The 13,356-nt window shown below is 41.9% G+C and overlaps 1 protein-coding gene across 1 annotated transcript; it reads right to left on the bottom strand.

Moving 5' to 3' along the window:
- Positions 1-846: 846 nt before the first annotated feature.
- LOC140582913 (uncharacterized) lies at positions 847-6,984 on the bottom strand. Its single transcript, XM_072707392.1, has 6 exons — positions 6,907-6,984; positions 6,157-6,747; positions 5,954-6,073; positions 5,712-5,872; positions 5,417-5,620; positions 847-1,682 (listed from the first exon to the last, which is right to left on the bottom strand). Exons 2-6 carry the CDS (start codon positions 6,352-6,354, stop codon positions 1,535-1,537), a joined length of 831 nt encoding a protein of 276 aa, XP_072563493.1. The 5' UTR covers positions 6,355-6,747; positions 6,907-6,984; the 3' UTR covers positions 847-1,534.
- Between the last annotated feature and the right edge of the window lie 6,372 nt (positions 6,985-13,356).

The following is a 13,356-nucleotide window of genomic DNA, read 5'->3' as shown; positions in this document are numbered from 1 at the left end:
TCTTAATGCCACTCTCAGGCCCCTTCCGTTTGGTGGACGCATGTGCAGAAAACAAAGAAACATGTACTTTATCAGTTTCACAAGTTTTCAAAGTAGAGTTGGATGGCACCTTTAACCTTAAAGGCCTGTATTTGCGGCAGAATGGTCATGCAATTTGGGTTTAACACCAAAATCATGTCCCTGTGCTTGCATCATTTAATGAATTGCCCCTCTATGTTTTTTGCATTGCACTTGAGAACTGAAGAAACCTTTAATTCAATGGCAAGTCCACTACAATTCTCTACATGTACATGAGTTTAACCAATCATTATTTAAGCTAATCAAATTTTGTTTCAAACTTCACATTGTTTTAAATAACCACACAGACACAAACCAAATGCAAAATAATCCACATTTATTTATATCTTAGTCTTATCTTATTCTATGTTACCTTACGTTATACAATCTTATCTTAACCTTATCTTAACTTACACTATATTAGTCTTATCTTATTCTATGTTACCATATGTTATACAAAATCTTATCTTAACCTTATCTTAACTTACACTATATTAGTCTTATCTTATTCTATGTTACCTTATGTTATACAAAATCTTATCTTAACCTATATTAGTCTTATCTTATTCTAATCTTATGTCATACAAACTTAGGATAAGTTAAGGTTAAACTATCTTAATCTTATCTTATCCTAAGTACTTGTGAGATCTCTCACCTAATTATTTACAGGTTCTATAAAAAACTATTTACATCACACAGATAGCCCATCTCCACAGCCAACTCCAGGACCCCGGGGATGGCACTCAGCTGGTCCAGCGCATCATTAGGAAATATCACCTCAGCTTCATCAACCCAATTGTCAACATACGTGTAGTGAGCCTCTAGGTTTTGGTCCCTCCCCTGCTTGCAGATGGAAATTGCATTTAAAAACTCACTCCAAAACTGAATACACCAATGGTAAGTTAAGCACTTGGCCTCATAGGTCATTTTAGGGTAGTTGCTAAGATAATAGTTATGCAACTTATTGAATCTTTCCATTTTTTCAAAAACAACAGAAGGGGACATAAATGGGGGTGTCGGACCCGTAACCAGCTGAGATGAGGGGTGCGCTGGAACCTGATACGGAGGGGTGGGATGAACCATGGCCGGAGCTGAAGATGGATGTGGGGCTGGGCTTACATGTGAGACTACGTGTGGTGACGGAGGAGGAGAGTCTGTAAAAAAAGATGGAGATGGAGAGGAGACAAAAGAGGATGGGATGGGTGACGGAACTAAGAATGAAGTGGAGGAGAAGGCCGGTGAGCAGGGCTCAGGCTCAGGCTCTGACATAGATGGAGTGCGACACAGGATGGTTGCAACCTCGTCGTCACTCTGGGTGAGATCCTCACACGGGATCTTCTCACCCACTTGGGTTGAGTCAAACGGGTTTCCCAATTTGCAGTTACTGAAGCGTACTAGATTCTGTAAATTTTTTGTAAATGGCCCCTTTTGTTTTTTACGCCAATTTCTACGTCCTGACCGGCCTCCCGCCGTATTTCTACGGCGTCCTGAGCCCTGCTGACCCCTGCTGGTTGCCACCGGGGAGGGAGTAGACGAAGTGGCGGCAGACACGGTGATGGAGCTGGGTGCCGGCGGCCCAGTGCGGCATTTCCTCCGATGGCCTCCACCACTGGTGCTGGTTCGTCCTTTGGGGTTAAAAAGACAGGGGACAGCACATTTAATTCAAGTGAATCCTTATGTCACTCTACAACAAAACTACATCACATACATCACAGATATCACACTTGGCAGTCAGTATTGCACATTGAGAAAAATTCTGCCATCTTATTGGATACAGGAAACGCAAGCTTGGGAGACTTATGCGCTGGTCTTGAATCGGGCCGCCTGCGTTTCAACAGGGGAACTTGACTTATAAAAACACACCAGTTAGTGCACAGATTCCCTGATATGCAGAACAACAGCGAAAAAACACACTGGAAACTGATGTATCTTATGCATTATTACACCAATGTTGAAATGCTTTCCTCGCCCTAGTAGCATAAAAGCCAATCTAGTTTATTTATTTTTGTTTTGTTCTGGCTTTTTGACAAATGAAGGCCCTTTTTAGTAGGCCAGTGTCTAGTCAAAGGTGTAAACTTAAGAGGAAAATAAACTATTCTGACTGTCATTAATTCTCTTTTTTCCCCAGTTACTTTGGCAATATTGTCTTTTTATTCAATTTTGATAGTAATTTGAAATGTTTTAATTTAAATTATATTTCCACAGCTAGTTCTGGCAATAGTTGAAGTTGTCATGAAAAATAATAACCCTGTACCATGCCTTGATCACTAACTGCTATTCTGCTACTGCTAACAGCATTGTAAGGAACTGTGGTTTTGATAGACATTTCACATAATTAAGTAATGATGTCTCAGCAACAACGTAAAAACCAAAGACCAAATTTTCTGGAGATGTTCATGACATTATTTGCTAGATTTATTTAAAAAATTGATCAATTTTGAAATACAGGTGTTTTGTTATTGGATTTTTAATACTTTAATAACCCATGGTAATTATTCGTATGGGGATGGCATATTATTTGTTCAACCTATAGAGCTGGACAATAGCTTTAAAACAATATGAGGACCATTTCTGTGCAGCTTATATTATGGTAAATATAGCCAGTCAAAAAAAAAGAAGTTAAAACTTCATCCATCCACACATCACAGCGACAGATTTTACTGATTTCATTATACAATACAGCAGACATGCCGAAAAGAGCCCCGTATTTTTACTGCTTCATGGTAACAAATCACCGTTTGCCTAAAAGTCAACCATTTTATTATCTAGTATCCTAAGACATGTAGTTCCAAAATAAGATAGTTATCACAGACTGCAAGATTCAACAAGACCAGCCAACCCTATTCTGACTTTCATTCTTCGAGTGCTGAGCTATTCTGGGCATCACTTTGCCGTCCGTACCATGGCTAACTGAACCGGGGATGTCTTCCGGAGCAATCCGGACACTGACTGCCCCATTTGGCAGGAGCCAGTCGATTCTCCAGAGGCACACAGTGGCGTTCAGGGCAGACATCTCGATCACGTCTTGTCTCTCGCTGGGAAGCTGCAAATCTGAGCTGCTTTGAATGTTCAAATCAAATTAACTCGAAGTGCAACTACAATTGTTATGATGCGGTTGCTATGGTACTGTGGCCAATCAGTGTCAGCGCGCTGCAAAGTCGTCAAACACTTTAACCAAATGACAACACACACGATGTACATTAACAAAAGCGCGGAAAAATAATAGAAGCACCGCAAATTTAGAAGACACGTTTAAAAAGAGAAAAGCGCTGCAGATCCGCTCACAACACAGTTGCTAAGTTTCCGGGTGACAAAGAAACCAATTGTGGCTGGGCTGTATATCGAATATGTTTACGCAATACAAATATATTATCAAAACAAGATGTATAATGACACAATACAGGTCGTGTCTGTATAATTGATTTATTTATATATATATATATATATATATATATATATATATATATATATATAAAAAATTTGATCATTTGTTAAAATTATTAGGTCGCTATTACAGTATTTGAATACAATTTCTTCCTGGTAGCAAGTAACGCGAGAGCTGCGGTCGTGACCTTCCACAGACTCCCAGAATTCATAGCGACAATTAAGCGACCCATTCAGTTAGTGGAAGATTTGATGGAGGGGAATGAGCGGGAGACGTTCTTATCTCACTTGTGGTTTTGATTTACAACTGAATATTTAGCACAGTTGGAAATTTTGGTGTAGTGCTAATATTCCTAAGAATCTAGGGATATGTCGATACACTTATTGCGATGTTGTGTTTTTCGTACAGGTATCGGTTTTAATTAATAGTTTTCATGGAAAGGTTATGACTTAATAGATTTTTTATTTCAATCCACCGCGATTGTTATGATGCAGTTCAAACAGACCTCATTCTAGGCATCCGTACAGATTGTCAGGCCCTTCCGAAGTCTGTTACCCCTTACCTCAGATGTTGATGTTAACCGCTTGAGTAAGTGACCTGTGGGTCGCACTTAAACTACTGTAATACTTGGGGCAACGACAAGGTCTTAAACTTTATACATTGTCAAAAAAAAACCCAAAACAATTATACTAGAAAAGTGTCACTTTATTTCACATTTAAAGAGTTATTTCACATAAAAACTGCATACAAGAAAATAGTACAGTGCAATCAGGATGTACTTGGGCCAATTGATTAGAAATTAAGAGCTTTAAATTTGATGAATGAATAATCTGCCCAACCTTGCACGGTGGAATAATCTACCCACATCACTTTTGGGAAGAGTAGCAACAATCAAAATGATGATCTTGCCAAAAATTAACTACATGTTCTCAATGGTTCTCAGTCCCTCTCCCCTGAACGATTTCCTCTGCACCCCATAATCGAAGAACAGTTCCTCCCCAACATTAATCCTGTTCAGGGCCAAAAGCAAAATAACGTCCTGTCCCCCGACGGCTGGGCTGTACAGTCTTGGCCGGAGGTTGGCCTTCTTATGGGAATGATTAATCAGCCGGCCAAAAGGCTGTATGCCCGGGTGACAGGCACACTCAGACTTATGGCTGTTCCGGAAGAAGAACATGTAGCCAGATTCTTCTTCCTTCGTCGATGAGTGAATCCGCTGGCCCTCAGTGGCTGTGACTACCGGCCCGTGGTAGTCACACACCACCTCACCAGCCTGGAACTGCCGGGTGGCGCAGACTCCCTTCCCCTTCCCCGCAATGTCCATCACCACAAGTCCCTTCCACTTCTGGTTGTGGATGAGCTCCTGGATGTGGCTAGAGTCCACGGCAGTGTCCCCCGAACCCACTGGTCTCCAGTCCTTCAGAACGCTGGCCGCGCTGGGAACTTGGTTCCTGATCCAAGCGTCGACCCGGGACTCGGTGGGCTGCCGTCTGCCAAAGTGTGCTGTCAAGAACAAAGTAAATTGTTGTTAGTTAAGAAGCCTATGTAGATAGGACCGTTTCACAGTAAAAAATGTCATTAGTGCTACAAACAATACTCACACAAGACATGCCGTACGCGCATCCTCATCTGGGCCTTCAGCCAGCGATCATAGAGCTGCCGCTGAAACCGGCCTGACGTCTGCGAGCGTGCTGTCTTGTCTGGGATGTCGCCATCCAGGGTCACGGGGTGGGTCCGAAGGAGCTGATCGAACGCTGCCTGGACATCCATCTGTTGGTTGGATGCCAGGGCAGCATCCCGTGCGGCACCACGGGCAGAACAGCTGGGTCCTTCCTCTGTGGAGTCAGCGCTGAGATAAAAATAAAAAAAAAACAAAAAAACCCACAAACGTTTAAGGTTAGTGTTCAGTGGTGAGGGCTTTGGTTGTGTGTCTTGATGTTGGTAAGTGTCTTGACAAACAGAAAACATGCCTACCTTGAGTCACCTGCCAGCTTCTTCAGCAGCTTACTGGCCAGCACCACATTCCGCGACTGCTTCATCCGGTAGTGCTCGTCAGCCGTCGCAGTGGAATGAGTGAGGTAATCGGCCACCAAGGACTTCTCTTGGTCCGTCAAGTCCTTGGTGGCCGTCTCAAAGATGCGCCGGGCCGTCTGGTAGGTGACTGGATCCAGCTTGTATCTAAAATACAAAAATACATTTATTAATACGTCTCACACAACACGTATGTAGAACATATTATAGGGGGAATTAATCATGATGATCAGCTCACTTTTGGTGCAGCCGGTTGAGGTCATTCAAAGCGTTGAACACCGGCCTGCCTGTGGTGGAGACGAAGAACCGTTTGTCTCCTCCCAGGTCATCCAGTGTCGTCCGGCTCCTCTTGGAGCTCAGGAGCTGTGGCCGTACCTGGGTGAAGTAGATGTCGAACCACTGTTGGCAGAGGAAAACAGATTAAATCGCTGCTCTTGAAATAAACTATGAAATAAATCTTATCAAGCTTGATATACTTACCGTCTCCTCCTCAGAGGACAATGCAAATGTGGCCGCTTGCTGCGCCGACGTCTTGTGTTCCTTCACCACAATCACCGTATGGTCGGCCTCGGACGTGCTCCTGGTCATCCACTCCTGGACCTACACAATACAATGATGTCCCACTGATAAATAAGAGTATCGGCAAAAAGGAAAAGTGAAGACAAAAAGAATACAACACTTACGGTCATGTGCTCCACCACGCCTGGTGGCTGGAGATGCTTCAGAATCACCGTGGCCTCCAGGTAGTAGAGGACAAGGCAGCACTCTGCACACTCCAGGGGCATCTCCTCCGGATACACCTTGCCAAGGACTGCCAAGAAGTCGTTCTTGGCAGCCCTCAGCACGGCCCAGCAGTCCTCTGGACTCTTCTCTGGGCTCATCTCCGTGAGAATGACATGACTATGTGGGTGGGAGAAGAAAATTCAATTACTGTCAATCCTAATCAATACAGTACACATTTTAATAAAATGTGCTCACAATGTAAAATGGCTCTGCTTCTCCATGCAGTGCACTCCAGGAGCAGTGAGGGAGATAAAAAAAAAAACATTATGAGTGTGTTAAACACAGTAGAGGAGATGTATAATCAAATCATAATATGGAATTTAACGGGTGTTGACAGTTGAACTTACCTCCTTTGCGTCATCTCCTTACTCACCAACTTTGCAGAGCTCTGCTGGAGTGAGCCCAGGTACTCCACGAAGAACATTGCCTCATTCCACAAGGCAATGTTGTCACGCCGGAGGTCGGTGGCCACGGTGTGGTACTTGAGGAATCTGTCAGAGGAAGGACATGTATGTAAGTATCCATATGTACATAAACTTGTACATGCCACCATGACAATAGTGGGAGGACTGAACTTCCTTGAAGAAAACAGATACGACAATACAACACAAAACCTACAATATACTGTTAAAAATCTACATGCTACCAACCTCTTCAGGCTCTTCGTGTAGTTGACCTGAGTCTGCCTGGAGAGACCAGCCTCAGTCAGCTCCCGAAAGAAGAGCTTCATCTTCTCCCTCTCCCTCAGAAATTCAAGGGATGGCTCTTCAGGGTTCACAAAAAACATGAACCTGCTGACGTTTTCCACCTGGAAAATAAAATCGGCATTACTTAATGAATATATTGCGTAGATATAAAGCTCCAAAAAATAATAGAGTGAACTTTTATGGGAGACCTCACCGTCTGCTTGAAATTCTCATTCAGGAGATCCTTCTCCAAGTATGCGGCGAAGCCCTTCAGGAGGGGATGGTCCAGAGAATGTTTCCGGTACAGTCCCTTCTCCTGCATCATGTGCCTGGAGGTCTGTGGCCACTGCACCTCCCGGGTACTGCCATGTGGAAAACATATTTCGTCTTAAAATTGCACCTTCAATTGGCTCACAAGCAAAAGCAAAAGGTATCAATGAAGCTGCAAATCCGAGACACTCATACTCACACTTGAAAGATCTCGCCGTTGCTGACACTGACTGCGTCCTCCGACTGCTCAGTCGCCGAGCTCTCCGGTCGCTGCACGGTTGTACCAGCCATCACAGGAACACTGCTGGTCTGCGCCGCTACTGCTGGGGAGGGGGTGTCAGGCACCACCATGTGGCGACGCTCCAGCTCCTGGATCATCCTTTCAGATAAATAAGTAAATAAAAAACTCTTAGTAAATGTCATACTGAAGAAACGACGCGAGATGTGTAAAAAAGACTGAAGAGTTTTCCCACCAACCTGCTCATAGGATTAGCATCATCCATAATGTCTCGCAGGTGCCTGTAGCTGAACACCCTGCCCCACTGCAGAACTTCAAGCGCATCCTGCTTTGCCTTCTCCACTACTTCTTGGATGGCTTCTTTCGAAGATCTCTTCATGCACACCCTAGTCAGATGCACCGAGAGGGTTGCCTGTGTCTTCTTGCACACGGGGCAGAGCAGGAAATGCCTGTTGGAAGTACTGCGGATATAAAAAAAACAAACAATTAACAGTTATGCAACAGTCAGGGAAGTGTTACTTAAGATTAGATTTAATTCATGATTTTCAGGACCCATTCCAGTCATCATCATCAACATTGTTCATTCCTCAGTGGTTTGGATAAATAACATTTGCATATCTATTGTCATCCTGATGGGTCCCAGACTGAGAAAAGTAATTAGTAAACTACATGATCACAACTACTGAAACATGTTTACTAATTAGTTACATTTATATCAAGAAATATAAGCCCTTTGTGAACACTGCAAATAAAAAAAATGGTATTCTACATTCTACATTCTAGTGTCAGTAAACTACATACAAGGATGAACAAGTTATCCACAGTTTCTACACATTCAAATGCAATAATAAATTGATCACAACTTACGCCTTGGAAGCCATTCTTGACGAGTTGTTCGACAAAAGATGAAACCTTGAGCAGAATCTGGAGCTCTTGTCTCGCTGGAAGCAGAGGTAGAGTAACTGTACATGAGGAGGTCTCCTCTTAATATACCATTCTGACCGCGTCCCCTCCCCCTCGTAGCCCCGCCCACCCCAGCCCCAGTGTCATTCTGAGGGACACTTTGAAAGACAATTTGAAAAAAATGTAACTTTTAAAAAGGATAAGAACTGAATTTATATTTCTAAATAAAGTGATAAATCGATAGTGCAGTTCTAAAACTTCTGCACCAATTCGCCACCACACCACAAATATATAGTGTATACTATAATATAATTTACCCAAACAACAGATCCTTTATGTCGCTTGCTCATATACATTTGATTTGTGTCTGCGTTTGCCATTTCAAAACCATGTTGTGACTCTTGGCTGACTTTAATATAAGCTATTAGAGCTATTAGAGCTGTAATAATTTCCGTTTTACAATACCTTGATTAATGTGGAAGATCGTAATTTAACATACATAGGATGATAATAAAGAATGTTTGCTTTCTTATGTGTCGGTCACGCTAAGCAACCGCAACGCCCCGCATACCATCGGAAAGCTACAGCGATTCTGAGCAATTGTAGCGGAGAAATTTCGCCCCGCCTTGGTAGGGGAAAACTGGCGGTTATTCTACCCAGGGAGACTAAGTAATGAGAGGATCTGAGTCCCTCACCCCGAGTTCTTTTAGTCCCAGTATTTGCGTGTGCAAATATGTTTTACCCGTCCTGCTGCGGGAGGGTGTTGGAAGGCAGGTTCGGGGGACAAAAATGGACACGGTGGCACCCTGAAGTATATACGTTTTCGGCCGGGTACCGATATAATCTGCCGACAACCCTGCACTCCCAAAACCTAGCACGTCGGGTGCGACGCCCCTACCCCCGGGTAGTTACACAATGTTTGAACGCATAAACCACCCTAAACACAAACGAGTGATTTATTGTAAACGGAAAGGTCGCTTTTCTAATCTTAAACTGTTTGTATTTCAGTGCCTCCTCTGCAGAAGAGGGAACCATCTGTGCTACCCGTAGCGCTGTCCGGATCAAATCAACGGACCGACGTTAAAGATGCTGCAGTTATTCATGTTACACAGTTTACATACCGCTGACACCAATGCCAACTGAAACCAACCATGATGGAGAGAATAAAACCGCTATCAGTCCTACAGCCGAGTCCGAATCCTATGGATGAGACTTTTATGTTGCAGAGAATCAATATGTAAAAAGCATTTTCTCATATGAAAGGTAAACTTCAGTGTCTGGAGCTTATCCCAGAAGCTACAGAAACAAGGTGAGGAACAACCCAGGATGGGGGGCCAGCCCATCGCAGGGCACACTGACACTCACTCACACATGCACACCTATGGGCAATTCAGTAATTCCAATTAGCCTCAGCATGTCTTTGTACTGTGGGGGGAAACCAGAGTACCTAGAGGAAACCCCACGACAACATGGGGCGAACATGCAAACCCCACACGCATGTAACCCAGAGGGAGACTCAAACCTAGGTCCCAGAGGTATGAGGCAACAGTGCTAACCACTGCACCAACATGCCACCCCAGGAGACATTTAATAGTTATTTTATTAAAGCAACACGTTTTGAAAAGCATTCAGAATTGCAAGTTTTTATTTTAGTTACAACTAGTAAGTAAACAGTCTAACATCACACAAAAAGGAATAAAAAATATCTAATCATTCATTTCATTACCTATGACACTGTTAACGAGTCAAAAGACAGACCGAAAGCTATTGCATTTGTTATCACACACAAGTCGCATTGGAGGAATGCATTATTTTCGTGGATTTCCATTATCTCAAAAACTAGAACCAATTCAGCAAAATTTTTGATTTCAGCACCCTCAAAATACCCTAAATCCATTCAAAAAACCTTGGCACATGAATTTTTTTTTTGTAGACCTGTGTAATATATGCTCACCTACAGCAATATGTAGTTGTCCTTCATCCAACTAGTTTTAGAACAACACATCAAAATGTTAGGCACATTGTAGAAAGAGTCTGTCCTCCTGTTACTGCCAGGACTTTTGTTTGATTGATGGCAGTTTCACACCTACATATGACCTGGTTGAGAGATCCCGAATTTTTGGAGCTCATTGATGAACAGATAGATTATTATTTTGAAATGAACACAAATCAAACATCTGCTTCAGTCCAGTGGGAAGCATTTTAAGCCTTTATAAGAGGATGAATGAGTAGCTGTACAAATTATAAATACAAACATTGTCAAGTAGAAATGGTAGACCTTGAAAAGAAAATAAAGAAAATTGAATTTGAACTATACCAAAAAACTTCACCTGATCTTCTTCTGGAGCTGCACAAATTGAAGATGAAATATAACAAACTTTCATTGGAACGCGTAAAGAAAAGCTTGCTAAGACTCAAACAGACTTATTATGAAGGGGGGAAGAGAGCGGGCAGGTTACTGGCTTGGTGTATTAAGCAGTTACAAACTGAAAGAGCCATAAATTCCATTCAGATAAAGGAGAGAGAGAGGTAACATCGGATCAGACTGAGATAAATGACGTCTTTAGGAATTACTATCAGACCCTTTACAGCTCTGAATATTCGGAAAGTGCTGCAGTGAGAGAAAAAGCTTTTCTAGATGCTTTGGACTTTAAATCCACAGGTTCGGGCTTCATGGCATCTCTTGAAGAGGACCTAAAATCTGAGGAGCTGTCTGAGGCCATTACCAGTATGAAAGAAGGGAAGACCCCAGGGCCTGATGACATACCAATAGAGTTATATAAAATTTTCCATCATAAATTAATTGGCCCCCTTTTAGACATGTTCCTGGAATCCTTGGAAAATGAGGCTTTGCCTCCCTCTTTGAATATGGCGATAATAACTCTGCTGTTAAAACCCAGCAAGCCACCAACTGCTTGTGGTTCATATAGACCCATCTCTCTTCTGAATAATGAATTAAAGATTCTTTGCAAGGTGCTAGCAAAAAGATTAGAAATACATTTGCCTAGGCTTGTTAACATGGATCAAAATGGCTTTGTTTGGGGGAGGTAAGGATTGCATAATATTCGTAGAGTATTAAATATATTACATGAGAAATCGAATACTTGTGATAATGCATTTCTGTCATTAGACGCTGAAAAAGCGTTTGATAGGATTGAGGGGCAGTACCTGTTTAAAACTATGGAAAGAATGGGGTTTGGGGATGGGTTTTTGAAATGGGTACGGATCCTGTATACTAACCCTTCAGCTGAGATAATAACAAATGGAATAATATCTGCCCCTTTCAGACTCCACAGGGGAACACGCCAGGGCTGCCCGCTCTCTCCCTTACTTTTTACCCTAGCGACGGAGCCACTGGCTATGGCAATCCGTAAACATATACACATTTCAGGTATTACAATTGGCCCTTCAGAACATCGTATCTCACTATATGCAGATGATATTGTTATATTCCTTTTCTATCCAAGCATTGCTAAATTTGATCGAAACATTTGGAGAATTCTCAGGCTATAAAATTAATAATTCTAAATCTGTGTTGATGTTCCTTCATAAAGCGGAAAGGCTTCTCCCCCCAGTTCAGACACCCTTTAGAATTTCACAAGACGGTTTCATTTATCTTGGGATTAAAATTACACCAACTGTTAATGAAATTGTATCAGCTAATTTTAAGCCTGTATCAGATTCAATAATTGGTCTGCTGAACAGGTGGACAAAACTCCCCATCTCTCTGATTGGCCGTGTTAATATATTATAAATGTCAATTCTGCCTAAATTGTTATACCTCTTCCAATCCATCCCACTTCCTCCACATTCCTCTTTTTTTGTCCTAATGAAATTTTTTTTTACAAACTTTATTTGGAACAACAAGCGCCCTCGCCTCAGACTTTCCTTGCTTTACTTGCCCTATGATAGAGGGGGGTTAAACCTACCCAACCTGAAATGGTACTACTGGGCGGCTCAAATTAGAGCAGCAATGTTTTACTTTGAGAAGGATTACCCTCCAACCTGGGTATCTATAGAGGCTCATTCTATTTCAATTCCTTTGAATTTATATCTTTATTCAGCAAATGTTAAAAAGTTGATTAAGTGCACAAAAAATCCATATACCAGAAATACTATAAGGGTTTGGTTTGAGGCACTTACTCATTTAGGTGAATTACCACGACTTTCATGCTTTTCACTTTTGGTAATGAAAATTTCCATCCTGGTAGGGTAGATCCAGGTTTTAAAATCTGGTCGACTCAAGGTATTAGCAAGGTGCCTGATCTCTATAATGAAGGAAAATTCATGTCCTTTGAAGACATTAGGACAAGGTTTAGAATTCCGCAAAAACACTTTTTCAAATATTTGCAATTACGTAGCTTCATTCAATCAAGGCAAGGCCAAAGCCTGGTTGAGCCTCCTCTTTCTACTTTGGAAAATATTACACTTAAATGTTTGAAAGGTAGAGGTCAAATATCTCTATTATATAAACAATTTGTAGCTAATTCTAAAGAATCATTTCATGACAGACTTCAAGCATGGCGATCTGACCTGCAGGTTAATATAACCGAGAAAGAGTGGCAAATCGTATGTTTAAAAGCCCAAACCCAGACAATGAACACTCATCTGAGACTGCTTCAGTATAAATGGCTAAATGGATAGTAGACAATATATCACTCCAGTCAAGTTACACCACTTCAACCGGAATATTCCTGATGAATGCTATAAATGTAAGCAAGAGAAGGGAACTTTATTTCATTGTATGTGGGAATGCACTAAAGTTAATTGTTTTTGGGTTAAAATATTGAACATCGTAAGTAAAATCATCTGTAAAGTAATTCCTATTGATCCCAAGCTGTGTATATTACATATTTGTCCTTTGAATTTTTAAATTACCAAACATGAAAGATTGCTGCTGATTCTTTGTCTGCTGGAAGCCAAACGTGTAATTGCATGCTCTTGGAAAAAAGAAGAATGTCCTGACATGCCTCAATGGATAAAGGGGATGACTTCATTTCTTG

This window comes from Paramormyrops kingsleyae, chromosome 25 (assembly GCF_048594095.1).
Source record: "Paramormyrops kingsleyae isolate MSU_618 chromosome 25, PKINGS_0.4, whole genome shotgun sequence".
Lineage (NCBI taxonomy): Eukaryota > Metazoa > Chordata > Actinopteri > Osteoglossiformes > Mormyridae > Paramormyrops > Paramormyrops kingsleyae.
Note: the sequence above shows the minus strand (reverse complement) of the source record. Positions and strands in the feature narration are given on the sequence as shown.

Bases quoted from the DNA above. Each gene is read 5' to 3' on its own strand.
- LOC140582913 (XM_072707392.1), bottom strand. From the start codon at position 6,354: ATGAGCCCAGAGAAGAGTCCAGAGGACTGCTGGGCCGTGCTGAGGGCT. The intron at 6,074-6,156 runs GTAAGTGTTGTA...TGTATTGTGTAG, and splicing joins GCGTGGTGGAGCACATGACC to GTCCAGGAGTGGATGACCAG. The intron at 1,683-5,416 runs GTAGGCATGTTT...TTAACCCCAAAG, and splicing joins AAGCTGGCAGGTGACTCAAG to GACGAACCAGCACCAGTGGT.